Consider the following 11,706-nt stretch of genomic DNA (forward strand, 5'->3'; position numbering starts at 1 on the left):
TCATCTGATTTTATTACGTAATGTACTTAGCATTTTCTGCTCTTTAATTAGCAAGTTCATTTAAATGAGATTACTTTTATTTGGCCCAAACAACCTTCCACCTTCAATTATAAAAATAAACGGTGTAATCTCTAAAAATGTAATCCTGCCAAGTACCAATAATAACATGGGACTTCCTCTCTAATACGCCTCTGCCTCTCCCCCCAGCATGGTCCTGGTGGGGAGCGTTGTCAGCCTCGCAGTGTTGGCCTCACTGGTACAGTCCCTTCCTTGCAGCCTGCGTAGTCCCCAGCAGGAGATGTACATACAGGATGGAGATCTTACTCTAGGTGGGTTCTTCCCGGTGCACACATCGTATGTGGATCCAGGTTACTCGTTCAGAGAGAAGTACCAGCCAGTTACCTGCAAATCGTGAGTCTTATATACTATCTATCTATCTATCTATCTATCTATCTATCTATCTATCTATCTATCTATCTATCTATCTATCTATCTACATCTAAACAGTTTTTACTGTAAACTCCTCCCAGCTATAATATCAGTGCAGTGGCGTAACTATAGCACCGCAGACACCGTGGTGGCGGGGAGGCGCTGAGAAAGTGTGGGCGCCGGGGGTTTCTGGGTCTATGGTTACGCTGCTGCAGCGTCTGTGACCGGGACTCACTGTTTCTGGTCTGTGCCGGCAGTATGGTCCCGGCTCTCCCCGTCGCTTCTGCTGTAGTGAAAATTGACCCTCCCAAAATGGCTGCCCCCATACATAAGACAGTTTTTCAGGATGCTAGAGGAGGCGGCGGCGGCCTCCTCTAGCATCTTTAAAAAAGGTCTGCTATAAGGGGCAGCCATTTTGGGAGAAAAGGAGCGCCGGACCGTGGCGCAGATCCAACCCAAGAATGCCGCGGCGGCAAGCGGCATAAGGAGGGCGAAGGAGGGGAGGTTAACTTTACTCGAGGGGGGGGGGGGGGGATCTGCCAAAATCGGCGGGGGGGTGCATTTTTATTAGTTACGTCACTGTATCTGTGCATCTAATTGTTTCTGCATCTTTGCCTACAACAGGGGTGGCCAAACTGGTCCACGAGATCTACCAATGGTCCATGTTCTCTTGAGGACAGGTTTAGCCATCCCTGGTCTACAACATACCTCATAAACCCAGTCCTCATTTGTCTGTGCTCCACCATACCCTTAAAACCAGATGTGTTAGTTGCCTTTCGGACCAAGAGTTTGTAATGTACTAAGCCCTGAAGACATCCACAGTGAAGAGAGATCATGGGTGAAATGTAATAGGATGAGAGATTCGGAAAGTGAGAGATTTGGTAAGAAGGATGGAGACATTTTTCACGGAAAATGGAGCAACAGAACACGAGGACATGCACTGACACTAGAGGGAGGAAGATTCAGGGGAAATGTGAGGAAGAATTACTTCACAGAAAGAGTAGTAGATAAGTGGAATAGCCTCCCATCAGAGGTGGTAGAGGCAAATACAGTAGTACAATGTAAACATGCTTGGGATATGCATATGAATATTCTTACAAAGCAATAAGGATCAAATATGGTTTGAGGTAACATGTTTAAAAAAGGGGCTGACTAGATGGGCCAAGTGGTTCTTATCTGCCGTCACATTCTATGTTTCTATGTTTAAATAGATTCTCAATCTTCTGGGCAAAACTAAGCCTTGAAAAGCTATAAATAAAGGAGAGGTATAGCACCAGCCAATTAGCTCCTAAATGCCTTTTTTACAGGCGGTTTGAAAAATGACAGGAGCTAATTGGTTGGTAGTTTATCATTCATCACATAATAATTTTTCAATGCTTTAAACATCCATGTTTCAATGTAACTAATGTAACTAACCACGCTTCCTCCAAACCCTTCATGAGGGCCACCTACTTTGCCCTATATCAATCATATGTAGATTACAAATTATTTCAATAAAGGCTCGCTCGCTCTGTATGTCTGTCCCTTTATCACAAGACATTACAACCCCTATTTTACTCATATTGTATTTCGGATATTTCAGAATTTGTCTTGTGTCTCTCTCTTCTCCCTCAACTTTGACAGATTCAGCACCATGTCCTACAGTTATGTCCAAGCAATGGTTTTTGCCATCAAGGAGATAAATGGGAATGAGTTTCTGCTCCCGAACATCACCCTTGGCTTCCACATCTTTGATACTTGTGTCCACGTCTCTCGAGCTGTGTGGGAGACTCTTACCTGCCTGACAGGACAGGATCACCCTACTCCAAACTACCAGTGTGATCAGAAAGTGCCCCTTGCCATCATCGGGGACCCGCTATCTCTTCTGTCCATCGCCATGGCAACTATACTGGGCATCTACAAATATCCCCAGGTGCAGATAACGTATTACATTATTGAATGACACCACTCTCATTATTGTCTATGGTCACAACAAAAAGTAATGCCCCATAGCTGTAATGTTACATAGTTACATATGGTTACATAGTAGGTGAGGCTGAATAAAGACTTGCGTCCATTTAGTTCAACCTATGTTTATAGTAGCTAATCCCTTGTTGTATAGTATGTTCTGATATTTTAAAAACAGATTGTTACTTATTCACACCCGTGGATGTTTTTAACCAATAAATGTTTATCCAACCTTATTTTAAACGTATTTATAGTGTCTGCCGACACCACTTCTTCAGGAACAGTTCCAAAGTTTGACTGTTTTGACTGTAAAATTTTTTTTTCTTCTAGATTCCTGTCTAGCATAAAAAAGGGTGCTTGACAGTTCCTTATATTGGCCCCTGATATATTTGTACATGTGGAGCATGTCCCCCCTTAAACGTCTCTTCTCTAGTGTAAATAGTCCCAGCTTGCTTAATCTCTCCTCGTAGCTTAAAGTCTCCATTCCCCTAATAAGCTTTGTTGCTCTTCTTTGGATTTTTTCTACTTCTACAATGTCCTTTTTATAGTGTGGGGCCCAGAATTGTACTCCGTATTCGAGGTGCGGTCTAACCATTGATTTGTACAGAGGCATAATTACTTTTGAATCCCTAGTTTCCATGCCCCTTTTAATACATGCTAGAGTTTTATTGGCCTTTTTAGTTGCTATATTACATTGAGCACTACACCCTAGTTTGCTGTCTATTTGGACTCCTAGACCCAATTCATCCCCGCTTAGGTTATAACTAGCACACTGGTTATGTCTCCCGAGGTGCATGACCTTGCATTTGTCCACATTGAACCTCATCTTCCACTATTTTGCCCACTCGTCTAGATTGTCAAGATCATTTTGGAGTGTGGTGACATCTTCTGATGATTTAATAACTCTGCTCAGTTTTGTATCGTCCGCAAAGATGGATACATTGCTGAGTAACCCTATCCCAATATCGTTAATAAAAATGTTAAACAAAATGGGCCCTAGAACCGAACCCTGTGGCACTCCACTTAGTACTGGTATCATATTTGAAACTGCAATGGTCACAACCACTCTTTGTTCTCTATTACACAGCCAGTTCCCTACCCATCTGCAGATATTTGCCCCTAATCCCAGGTCCTCCATTTTATTTATCAACCTCTTGTGTGGTACAGTGTCGAAGGCTTTAGCAAAATCTAGGAAAAATCACATTTACAGCATTTCCATTATCAAGGTTTTTGCTAACCTCTTCATAGAAACCAAGTAGATTAGTTTGGCATTAACGATTTTTCAAGAACCCATGCTGGTTATAACTAGGTAAACTATTCCTGGATCCCATCTCTTAAAAATCCTTCAAATAGTTTACCCACTATTGATGTTAAACTAACAGGTCTGTAATTAGCGGGATCGTCCTTTTTTCCTTTTTTGAATAATGGCACTACCTCTGCTATTCTCCAGTCTTTTGGTACCTTTCCTGATGATAGTGAATTATTGAAGATATAATGTAGAGGGGAAGCTAATTCCTCCCTTAATTCCATTAGTACCCTAGGAGGAATCCCATCTGGCCCAGGTGATTTATTTGTTTTGATTTTGCTGAGCCTCAATATTATTTCCTCGGTAGAGAAATCAATATTGAGGTCTGGCTTGTTCATCCCATTTGTGGTATGTGTGCGTTCCACAGTCTGCTCTCCCTTATGTAGGCAAACATTTAAAAAAATTTTTTTGTACCTTCCTGATATATGTGTCTATAATACGCACCTAACAAACAGCACTAAATGTCTAAATATGGGTTAATGAACATATCATCAGACAGCTTCCCTTTAAACCAATATAGCATCCACTGGATTTTCAGGGTGTTATTGCGGCTTTTATTCTGCAGCTGAGAAACCGTAGAGACTCACTCAACCAACAGGTGTATATTCAAGCCTACATTCAGCCACCTGTTTTTCTATTTCCCCAGTTGAACCTTTATTTGAGCGTTGTTTCACGTACTATACCCTACATTACCTATTTTCCTTTTTTTGTTACATTTAAACTACTTTCTATGATTGTAGGTCAGTTATGCTGCCACTGTAATCACGCTGAGCAATCGCCTCTTATATCCGTCATTCTACCGCACAGCACCTAGTGACAGCAGGCAGTCCCAGGCCTTGGCTAAGCTGGTCTTCTACATGGGCTGGAAATGGGTTGGATTGATCTCTCTCAACAATGATTATGGAATCCTGGGCTCCCAGATCCTTAAAGAAGAACTCCAGAAGATGGGGGTGTGCATTGCTTACCATGAGACTTTTGGTCAAGGGACTTCCTTGAAGAAAATCCAATCCATCGCCAGCATTATTGTTCGATCCTCAGCCAAGGTTGTCATAGTGTTCTCCAGGGATCCAGAAATCAACCCATTAATGGAGCTGTTCTTAGACAGGAAGGACGTAGACCGGATTTGGCTGGCCAGCAATGGGTGGTCAACCTCTCCAATGCTCTCCGTCACAAGGTTTAGCCGTATAATGCTTGGCACTCTGGGCTTTTCATTGCACGAAGTGGATATGCCGGGGTTCAGGGAATTTCTATTGGGCATCCATCCATCCACTTCTCTCCCTTGGGACATCTTCATCAACACGTTCTGGGAGATAGCTGTTGGCTGCAGATGGCCGGATGCGAGCACTTATGGAGGGAACAAAACGGTGTGGTGCACAGGAGAAGAGAAGCTGAAAGGATTCACCAACAATAAATATGAATATAATGACTCTGATCTCATATTTCAGTATCGAATATATAATGCGGTTTATGCTGTGGCTCATGCCCTCCATGATCTTATATTCTCCTGTGCGTTCCAACAAGAAGCCACCATGCCAGAAAAATGTGTGGACCTCTCCAACATAAAGCCATGGCAGGTAATACATTTCCTTTCTAATCCACCCATATCGAGTGATAGCAGTATTGATCATGAATTATTTTCCCGTTAGGTACTACTTACCAGGATGGCAGCTGATGAGTCGGGGAAGAAAGGTGGTGTTGGTGGTGGTTTTGGGTGGGTGGAAAGGAAGGGGGGAGCGGTTGGTTATTTAATTTTGTACTCGGTCACACAATTTCTGATGACAGCCTTGAGTACATGCATTTTGCAATATATGGAACCACCTTATCCCATTACTGGAGTCACAGCTAGAGAAAGTGCCCATTTGAGTGCTCTCTCCTGATGATGGGCAATTTGGGAAGTGCACTAGGTCCATCTCTGCTACTCTCTGCTCTTCTGTTGCCTCAGGTACTTCTTGATAAGTTTGCTCTAATATATACATGACCCAATATGGAACTGTTACCAATCATGAACCATCCTGTTAGCAGAAGATGCAGCCAATGGTTTATCCAATATTCACATTGTATGTACATATAGGATGCAGGGTTAATTAGGGGAAGATGTACAAAGTCTTGTAGGGAGATAAAGTGGAAAGAGATAAAGTATTAACCAGTCCATATGTAGCTTTTATTTTTCAAAAGAGCCTGTAAAATGGCAGTTGGATGCAGGCCCGATGCTAGAAATGTCGTGGACCTTCAGTCTGGGCCCCCAGCGGCACAGCGGCACAGCGCCCCCCCGCACGTATGCCTGCCCCCCACCCCCATTACTTACCAGCATCCAGCGGCGTCTGCGTCGGCATCTCTGTCTCCCTCCTTCACGGCCGGAGTGCACACTGCTCAGTGCAGCGTGCAGAGCGCCGAGCCCCTCTGTGTCCTAGGCTCGGCGCTCTGCAGGCTGCACTGTGCATTGTGCATGCCTGGATAGGGTCTGCCGGGTTGGGGAGGCCCGGAGGCGGTGTGCGGGGGAGGGTGATCCGTGCCGCTGGGGCAGCTGCCCGGGCCCCTCCAGAGGCCGGGGCTCGAGACAGCTGTACCCACAGCACCCCCCTGTCGGCGGCCCTGGTTGGATGCTAATTGGTTGGTACTTTCACTCTGTTCAATTCTTGATACTACTCCCCCAGTTAGTCAATATCTCTTCTAAGCTGCTAAATATGTGATCCCAACATTGTGGGAATACTCCACTTGACCTACGTTAAAATATTGATTTCCAGGATTGATTACTACATGTCAATGGAGGATCTTATCCTTTCAACAGAAGATAATTATTCAGAGCTTAGGGCTTCTTCTTTAAGATTATCTCCTGTAAAAACCTTAGGGCAAGCAGTTCACGACTACCAGTCTTAGGGCCTGATTCTGGTTCACCCTCAAAATAAATTCTCCCTAATGGACAAAGCCATATGCACTGCAGGTGGGGCTGATGTAACATGTGCAGAGAGAGAGAGTTAGATTTGGATGGGGGGTGTACTTCAAACTGATATCGATATTGCAGTGTAAAAATAAAGCAGTCAGTATTTACCCTGCACAGAAACAAAATAACACCCAATCTAATTCTCTCTGCACATGTTACATCTGCCCCACCTGCAGTGCAGCATGGTTTTGTCCATCAGAGAGAGAATTTGCTTTTGCAAGTCAACCAGAATCATGCCCTTAGCCTCCAACAAATATTAATACCTCCATCCCTACAATGATCCCTACAATGATACAGATACTGGTTGATTTGAGGCCACTCTCCTGCCTCGATTCTCCCCTACAGATTGCTAATTTCCCTGACCAACTTCACCATACAAACTTCATCCCCTTCTTCAATCGCAGTGCTGAATCTCTTCTGCTGTGATTGTGAACACCTTCTCTATCCTTCATAATATAATAGCAGGCAGATGGGGTATACAATAGACATACAATAGACAGCATGGGGCAGTGGGTTAGGATCACCACTAAGCAGCTCTAGGCATTTGGCTAGGGCATCGGCCACTGGAGGGCGGTACTGAGCCGTCGAGCAAAGGTACCATAGAGAGGTACCATAGAAACATAGAAAAGCAGGGATCCGGGAGCAGGTGAGCATCCCTAAAGCCCCCCCCCCCCCCCCCCCCCGCCTGTGAATCAATGCTGTACACGGGGGGTGCGGGCACCCGCCGCAGTATCGCCCGCACCCCCCGCTGGTCAATCAAGGAAATCAAGAGCCCCCCCCCCATGACGCAGTATCATCCGCACCCCCCACCCCTCCCCCCCGGAGCACGTATAGTACCCGCTGAAATCCCCCCCAGTGGGGAGAGGGGGAGCGGATTGGGGCGTTAGGCGGGGGTGGGGGATTGCCTGGGGCGCAGCCAGGCTTTGCACTGTCCATGGTTAGGATGAGTGCTTTAAAAAGGCTTTGAAAAAGAAAATTATGGTGTAGTTACAATTTTTTTTCTATTCTTGCCAAAAACTAGAATAAGGGTGAATTCCCATTATGAAAATCCAACTTTCCACCATATATAAGTGATAGGAAGTGAGAAATACAGGACTTTCTAATTGGTTTTCTAGATCACCCAGCACCTGAAGACTGTCTACTTCAAGAATCGGATGGGAGAAGAAATGTACTTTGATGCCAATGGAAACCCACCCACCGATTATGATCTTCTGAACTGGCAGTGGAATTCAAATGGCACCACTGAGTTTGTGAAGGTTGGACGATATAAAATACTTGAGTCCCAAGAGAATGAGTTGAGCGTTAATATTACTGCCATCAAGTGGATCACTGGAGTCCAAGAGGTAAGACATACACAAGTATACAGGTATACAGATGACAGCTGAACCTATTACCTCAGAACATGGCAGATTATTGATAAATTATAGATCTGATTTTCCATTTCCAGATCCCAACCTCTGTGTGCAGTAAGAGTTGCTTGCCTGGATTTCGGAAGGTTTCTCTGAAGGGACAACCCATCTGTTGCTATGGCTGCGTTCCTTGTTCAGAGGGGGAAATATCCAACCAAATAGGTACATCTAATGATTTTTATGTTACTTTACTTTTCAATGGTCTAATTTTCTGTACTCTCCTCTTATTTCCCATTATTCGAAAGCAAAAAACTGTTCCTTGAGATCTACCAACGGTCCACGTTTTCCAAATCACCTAGCAGGGCACAGATGTAGTCATTACTAACTGTCACATTTTCAAACCTGTTGCATCCATTCCTACTATAGATCCACAGGTTGCCTGAGATACATATACTATTGGTAGATCTTGAGGACAGGTCTGGCCACCCTTGTTCAAAAGCTTAATGACCTCCACTTTTTCTGCATTGATGTCTTCTACACCAATCAATCCTGCATCCTGAACAAGGAACTAAAACATAGTTTGTGGCTGACTCAACCCTATCTGTATTTCCTATACACAGGGCTTTATTTTTTGGTGGAATTGACCAACAATAAGATTTTTATTTACTAAATTGGGAGTTCTATTTCACATGGGATATTGGAAGCTCCCATGGCAATTGAACCCATAATGACTTCTTCTGAGTATACTGTGGTACCTGTAGCTTGAATAAAATGAACTATGACCAATATCAATTTTGTCTTCTAGATTCCAACAACTGTCATCCATGTACCCCCGAGACATGGCCCAATGAAAATAAAACAAAGTGCATCCCCAAGGCCGTAGAGTTCCTGTCATACTGGGAGCCCCTTGGAATAACCTTGACCTCTACCGCTATTATCTGCTTCTTTACCTCCACAAGTATCTTGTGTGTCTTTGTGAAGTACAGAGACACAGCCATTGTCAAGGCCAATAATCGTGATCTTACCTATGTCCTCCTTACCTTCCTATGCCTAAGTTTCCTTTGCTCTCTGCTTTTCATTGGAGAACCTCAAAAATTTACCTGTCTCTTCCGTCAAGGAGCTTTTGGAGTTATTTTTGTTATTTGTGTTTCGTGCATTTTTGCTAAAACTCTTATGGTTGTTATAGCTTTCCGGGCCACAAAACCAGGAAGCAATATGAAAAGATGGCTGGGACCAATGGTTCCTGCTTTGAATGTCTCCATCTGCACCCTTATCCAGTTTTTTATTTCCATCTACTGGATTCTGTCTTGCCCTCCGTTCCCGGAGAAGAGCATCAAGATAATGACTGGAGTCATCATCTATCAATGCAACGAATGTTCAGCCACCTTGCTCTGGTGGATGCTGGGATACATGGCGATTCTAGCCTGCGTCAGCTTCCTTGTTGCGTTCCTGGCCAGAAACTTGCCAGACAGCTTCAACGAGGCCAAGTGGATCACCTTCTCCATGTTGATCTTCTTGAGTGTCTGGATCTCCTTCGTTCCTGCCTATCTAAGCACCCAGGGCAAGTTCATGGTGGCTGTCGAGGTGTTTGGAATCATTTCCTCCAGCGCTGGGATCCTAAGTTGCTTTTTATTTCCGAAGTGCTATATTATATTATTTAGAGCTGATCTTAACACGCGTGAGAACATCCTTGGCAAAGGGAACAAGCAAAAGTTTAATAATGCAGGCTCTTTAATGGCAAACGCAAATTGCACTGAAGGCACATCAAAGTGTCTAAGAGTTCCATATCCAGAATTAGTGGAAATGACCACAGAAGATTAATGAAAATTTGATTTGTGCGATTTTTTTCCGGCAAAAACGGCCAAAATCACATGTTTTTCAAAATCGCATATTTAATGAGATGAGAAAAGCAGCAAAAACCGCGGATTTTCTGAAGGTGCAATTTTTCGGAACTCGCATCCACTTGTTTTCCCATTATAAAGTATACAAATCACATATAATGAGATGCGAACATGGGAGAATGTTACTAAAAATCACCACACATGCAGACCAGGTTCTGACAGGCGAATTTGCCAGAACCATGCACAAATCATTGAGATCTGTGCATGGTCTTGTCTTAAAAAATATGTAAAAGTTCAATAAAAAAAAAAATGGCGTGAGGTCCCCAATCCTGAGCAAATCCAGCCCTGGGCTCATTGAGCCAGACCTGGTTCCAAAAATACGGGGGACAAAAAATCTGGGGGTTCCCCCGTATTTTGAAACCAGCACTGGGCTCCAACAGCCCACGGTGTCATGCCACAGCCGGGAAATACTTTTTACATAAGGTCCCCTGCCGAACCATGAGCACCGTGGCTGGTCAGCTTTGGACGGGTTACCTGGAGGAGTGGGGACCCCCCCAATAAAGCCCCCCCCCCATCCAGGGCTAAAGCCTGGGGCTGTCACCGGCGTCCCTGGCCATTGGACGCCGGCCTGATAGTGTAAAATCATTCATACATATCATTGCTTTATACAGGTGAACTACAAGTGCCAGCATGCGGGGCATTTATGGGCCCGCTGGGACTTGTAGTCCACCTGTAAACAGAATGTTAAAATAAAACACACACACACACACTGAAAAGTAGAACTTTATTACACACACACTCACCTCAATTTTACACCATACACTTACCGATCCAGGGTCCAGCGCTGCCCTCCATCCTCCAGAGCCAGCTCACCCCGCAGTGACAGAGGGGTGAGTCAGATTCCTCCTCCAGGTGTCCCAGCGCTATAGAGGCTATTAGCGTGGTTGGCTTGATGCGTCTCCATGGAGACGCATAGGTCAGCCCTGATTGGCTGAAAGCGTATTTTCCTCAAATTCGCACATTTTCATGACTAAAAATCGCACATTATCGCACTTTATCGCACCTATTGGCCCGGATTTCGCATCCTATTAAATATGCGTATTCCGGAAAAAAAATTGATTTTGAAAAGTGCGATAGGGTGCGATTTTGGAATGTGACTAAAATTTCACTTGTCCGGGGATTAAGGAGGACATTTACCAAAATGGATTCGTAGAAAAAAGGTGTATTCGTAGGCAGAAATACACCTTTTTTTTACGAATTTGTATTTTCGGGATTTACAATCCCAAAAATACAACAATTCGTATTCCTAAAGATGGAACATTCCTATTTGTATTTACAAATACGAATGTCCTACACCATTGATAGGATACGACAGAAATCACCATTCAAAAGAATGGTGGTTCCTGATTTACTAAGCAGCCGTATGGATAATACGGCTGCTAAGTGGTGTAAAACACCCACGCAAATACGACAGGAAAATACACCTTGCTTTCCCTGTTGTATTTGCTTTAAGCCTGCACGGATCAGTCAGATCCGTGCAGGCTTTAGTGTAAGAAAAATAGAAAAATAAAATAAAAAATAAAAAAAACGGCGTGGGGTCCCCCCCACAGCCATAACCAGCACCAGGCTGACGGAGCCGGGGCCGGTAATTAAAAATCAGGGAACCCGACAAATAGGGGTTCCCCGATTTTTAACAACCAGCCCCAGGCTCCTGCTCTGGGGCTGGTTCCCAAAATACGGGGGACAAAATGACTAGGGGTCCCCCGTATTTTAAGAACCAGCCCCAGGCAAAACCAGCCAGCAGGGTAATGCCACAGCCGGGGGGAGACTTTTTATACAAGTCCCCCCGGCCAAAGCATTCATCCCTACCGACCAGTCAGCCTGGCCAGGGGC

At 44.4% G+C, this 11,706-nt stretch overlaps 1 protein-coding gene across 1 annotated transcript; it reads left to right on the forward strand.

Annotated features, from left to right (window-relative positions):
- Nucleotides 1-208: 208 nt before the first annotated feature.
- Nucleotides 209-9,793, forward strand: LOC146073342 (extracellular calcium-sensing receptor-like). Its single transcript, XM_083180518.1, has 6 exons — nt 209-411; nt 2,053-2,341; nt 4,423-5,256; nt 7,739-7,966; nt 8,071-8,194; nt 8,778-9,793. The coding sequence occupies exons 1-6, from the start codon at nt 209-211 to the stop codon at nt 9,791-9,793; spliced, it is 2,694 nt and encodes an 897-aa protein (XP_083036644.1).
- Nucleotides 9,794-11,706: the final 1,913 nt, after the last annotated feature.

The sequence above is a fragment of the Crinia signifera genome, chromosome 4 (assembly GCF_055691185.1).
Source record: "Crinia signifera chromosome 4, ASM5569118v1, whole genome shotgun sequence".
Lineage (NCBI taxonomy): Eukaryota > Metazoa > Chordata > Amphibia > Anura > Myobatrachidae > Crinia > Crinia signifera.